This window comes from Puntigrus tetrazona, chromosome 4, assembly GCF_018831695.1.
Source record: "Puntigrus tetrazona isolate hp1 chromosome 4, ASM1883169v1, whole genome shotgun sequence".
NCBI lineage: Eukaryota > Metazoa > Chordata > Actinopteri > Cypriniformes > Cyprinidae > Puntigrus > Puntigrus tetrazona.
In genome coordinates this window covers 3534530-3539218 of record NC_056702.1, presented here as the reverse complement: position 1 = coordinate 3539218, position 4689 = coordinate 3534530, and the positions used below count along the sequence as shown (strand labels likewise).

At 42.1% G+C, this 4689-nt stretch overlaps 1 protein-coding gene across 1 annotated transcript in view; it reads left to right on the top strand.

The window, feature by feature from the left end:
* LOC122342819 (forkhead box protein P2-like) overlaps positions 1 to 4557 on the top strand; it is a 42462-nt gene extending 37905 nt beyond the window's left edge. The window contains exons 11-13 of the mRNA XM_043236952.1: positions 1146 to 1229; positions 4172 to 4392; positions 4533 to 4557. Coding sequence (XP_043092887.1) covers positions 1146 to 1229; positions 4172 to 4392; positions 4533 to 4557 — 330 coding nt within the window. The remainder of the gene's footprint in view (positions 1 to 1145; positions 1230 to 4171; positions 4393 to 4532) is intronic.
* Positions 4558 to 4689: the final 132 nt, after the last annotated feature.

The following is a 4689-nucleotide window of genomic DNA, read 5'->3' as shown; positions in this document are numbered from 1 at the left end:
CACCGGCGGAGTTCAAGGCGGTACGCCATGCAGGCCGGTCCCTGTCACTCTCTGTGAGTTAGATTGATGATAACAGATCGCCGGGGCACTAACTGGACCTCGGAGGACCCGGGAGGAGGCAGGGAGGCGGGACCGACTGGCACTCTGTTTGCGGGACCCCTTCACCTCTCGGCAGCTGCTAGATCCAGTCCAGCCCTAACAGTGTCCACAGGACTTTGAGTCGCCGACCAGGACCCTCTAATTTATGGCCTGAGTAGCTTGTTACTGTCAGAGCTTTGCTGACCTAAATTCTGCTATTGACAAAAAGATGAAGTGCTATTTGTTTTCCGTGACCTCTGAGCACCACCTTCAGCTCTCCAGCACCGCACCACGAGGAATGGTTCTCTTATCTTTGCTTTAATCTGCCTCTCTCTCGCTCTCAGTGGTTCTCAACTGGTTTTGCTTCAGAACCCAAGGACATCAAGCATCCAGCACTGTACAAAACTGCTTCTTATCATCTATAAGTAACAAAGATGTCCTCAAAATCACAAATAAAAGGGAATCACTTTTTGCAGGCTATGTACCTGAACCTTACGGCATTTATTCATCTTGGTTAATGTGAATTTTCACACATACTTCAAAAAAATAATATTATTAATACATGCTGTAAAGACATAACGTTTACGATGCTTAATACATTATAATAAGGATCTATAAGAGAACATTTATTAATGCTATTTATTAATATTGCCAAGACTTCTATAGATTTCTACATTTTTGTTGCATGACAAAATTTGCATATCAATTTACACATCAACAACTGANGTTGATTGTTTACTGTTCTATCCTAACTATACTCAAGTGTATAGTTAATTGCATTTTTTATTTGCATTTAGCATTGTTGTTTTGCAGCTGTCCATGACCCCACTGAAAAAGACCTCTGGCTGTTTTTTGGGTCATGACCCGCTGCTTGAGAACCACTGCCTTATGTCTGTGTCTTTGAGGCAAGCTTAAAGAAGGCCGGTCCGGCTGTATGCAGGATTTATTACAAGCAGACAAGCTTGATAACAAGATGTATTACTGTGGTAGTCTGGGGAAAATCACTCATTTCTAAAACCGGTCTGTTTTCTTTTTTTCTCTCTCTCCCTCCCTCTTTCTGCTAACAGCTTTCTAAAGAACGTGAGCGTCTTCAGGCGATGATGGCACACTTGCACATGAGGCCCTCAGAGCCCAAACCATCACCAAAACCGGTGAGTGCATATTGGTACGCGTACAGTAAACAGGACTCGGATGGTAAATGAGCTCTCTAAACACGGCTAGAGGATGAGAGGAGAATGGGATTTGTAATGCCTGCTTTCTTGGGACCCTATCAGGGCCGAGAGAGCATTAAATCATACACCCGATCTCAGCCAAAAACGCAGAGCCATTACACTCTGATGGCTTTAGCACAGCAAACAACCTGTTGGCCGGTAAAAGCTGTTTAGCGCCGCGACCGCAGGCGCACTTAAAGTAGGGGGAAGACGTTTCGTTTCAGAAAACAAACAGTTTGAAATGATGGATGGAAACTGCGAGAAGATTATCTCTGAAGAAATAACCCGTAATCTGTAAACATTCAGAGATATAGCTGTGTTTTTGGAGAAAAATGGAGCAATATATGAAAACGGTCCATCTGTCTGGATCCCTGTCGACAAAAAACATCTGATTTGACCCAAAGATGTCCTTAACCATTAATCAAAGGGAAAATACAAAAGACGCGTTGTGTTGTGCTGGAAATTAAAGTGTTTACAAAAAAGAGTAGGCTGTTATTAATATTATTTATTGGAATTGCTTATTAGCTATTCAATATTTTGTGGGGGAAAACATTGTTAGCGTGTTGCCGCCGCTTAGCAAGTAGCTAATTTCCACCAGCATAATTTTTTCTCATCACCTCCCACCGTATAAAGCAGATAATCACAAGACAGTATAATTATCCTGTAAATCCATCAGGAATCGACTGCTCACCTCAGAACTCCAGCAGCTCGGTGAAATCGACTCTAATAAAAAACGTTCAGCCTATAATCCACGACCGCATATGAATGAATAATATTAATGAAGTATTACATTACATAAACTGCACATGAAAGGACTGCTAATTGCATTTGATGATGAGCAATTAATGGCGAGTTCTTAAATAATCAGCGAGGGTCTGTGATTTTTTTTTTCGCCTCATTCCTTTTTGTCTTAGTGCAAGTGCCGGGCTCACGCAAATGCTTTAACGTTATCGCTTTCGCAGGTACAAAAGAGAACACATGTATCCTCCCCACAAAAAGGATGTTACAGATAATATGGCGGTACTTTCACGCCCTTGTACACACAGGGCCGACAGAGAACCGTCCCACACATTTGATAAATATTAATAGTGCGAATTTATTAGCACGACAAAATGAGCACCAGCAAACCCTCAACAGCTATCAGTAGCCCAACACAAGGTGCTGGTACACTGTTATACGACCCCATTTAAACTCTGAATGGCACTTCATTAAATGTTACCTTTTGGCCATGCCATGGATGGCTGAAAATCAAAGTTACCAAGGCTGCTAGTCCTGAATAATGAGGGGCTCTTTTTTCCCAACCCCTTCCTTTCCTCTCAGCCAACCTTGAATATATATTCAGATGAGCAGCGGTAGTAAAGGGCTGATCCCTGTGTCTCATTCACTCCTGCTCAGTTAAGCTTTAATAAATTCCATTTTGCAAACACCAGATTGTATGCCTGCAAACATGTTACGCTTGTTGCCATAACCAGGTGAGGAGAGGGGAGGAAAATCTTGTCTTAACATTTTAAATATACATGCCGCACGCTCTCTATCCGTTTCCCCGCTCGCTCACTACTGATAGGATTTATTATGAAGTGCTTTTTTGCTGTGTTTGACAGTGTATCAGAACCTTTTTAGAGGAGTAGTGTGTAATTACGGGCTGATGTGGTGGTTTGGCCGCAATGAGAAGGATATTAAGAGAGACAATCCACAAATCTAGTGCCGTGACCCGGCCCCTGACAAATTATACAATGTATTATATGCATCAAACTGCATTTTTGCAAGCAAGGACAAAGATGGGAATACAAATGGCAATGCATTTAGCATAAACACTTTATTTGCCTTCAGTATAACAAAGCTAGTTTTATATTATTTTTGTAACAGTGACAAAAAAAGTATCTTTGAAACTGAATATTTGTTGTAGAAAATGTCAGCATTTATTTTATTCTATTGCATTTGTTTTGTATAATGGGCAACAATTAATTTTTCGTAGTAAGACCAGGAACACCTTTACAAGTAATAGGGGTCTATTTTTATTTCTTATTGACTTTAAGACGGAAGTATTTACTTAGCATGTAATGTAATGTCAACAACACAACCGTTTACCCTTTTGTTAAGGCATCCCTCTGGTAGACAGTGCGTCTCTGGCATTAATTTCCCTTCGAGGTCTTAGTTCCAGTCGTTAGCCAGGATACAACATTCCCCTAGAGGAGTCATTGATTTCTCACGAAGTGGTATAGTGCGTGCCACTCTGTGTGTTGGCATTATCTCATTATCGTTAAGTGGAGCTATAATTGTCTATAGAGCAGCCGCCGGAGAATAGCCGGCTTGACATTTCATCGTATTTATCAACACGTGCCACAAACGATTGTTGATGTCCAACCGGCGGTCGTTTTCAATTCCGACAGCACCGGAATTCCGCCTGCCAAATCACAATTAAAGCAATTTGGTTTGAATATGTAATGATGTCATTGCCATTTGAAGGAGTTAACGGCGAGACTATAGGTCAGGGTGAAATTTTTCACTCGGGTGAAAAAAGTGGAGGTGCATATCGATTCAAAAAAAAAACTGACTGTGTTTGGGTGGTAAGACAGGAAGAGAGCGAGATGGATCACTAGCGAGGCACCAGGTTATGGCAGGAAGCCAGGTGATGTTCTTCTCACCGCGTGTGTGTTTTGCATCCAGGGAGCTCTTATGGGGTAGAGATGGGCCGGGATAACTCGCAGCCTGATCATTAGATAATCTTTAACAGCGTGCTCTAATTAGAATTCTTATGATACAATTTCATCCTGTAATTAGTGCAGATTGGCTGCTTCCTCCTTTGCTTATTAGGGGAAACACAGCTGTAGGAATGAGCCAGCACTCGTTTAAATCCCTCTCTCTCTCTCTCTCTTCTACAGCTGAATCTCGTCTCCAGCGTCACCATGTCAAAGAACCTCCCGTCTGTCTCACCCCCCAACTTACCTCAGACGCCCACCACGCCCACCGCTCCAGTCACGCCCCTTTCCCAGATGCCCCAGGTGCCCAACGTTCTCAGCCCCGCCAACGTCCCCAGCATGGGCGCCATGCGCAGACGCCACACCGACAAATACTCCATGCCCTTGTCTTCAGGTTTGCGGATGCTTTTTTTTTTTTTTTTTTTTTNNNATCAATATTCAATGCATTTTAATTACAGGCAAATATGAAATGATGCAATATTCAAGAAGGCGATGCATGTAAAAACATCTTGTTTGATGTTTATATTTACTGGTCTTCCGCAAGTGTTGGAGCAGCGGGGAAGACATGAATTATTCAAACACATACAAAATATCGACGCGGGCTCTAATTTCACGAGCGTGTTAATGTTTAAGATTTCTCCAGAGAGAGATTAATTAAAAATGTATTTAGTTGGACATGTAAAATGCTGATTTGAAGTGTC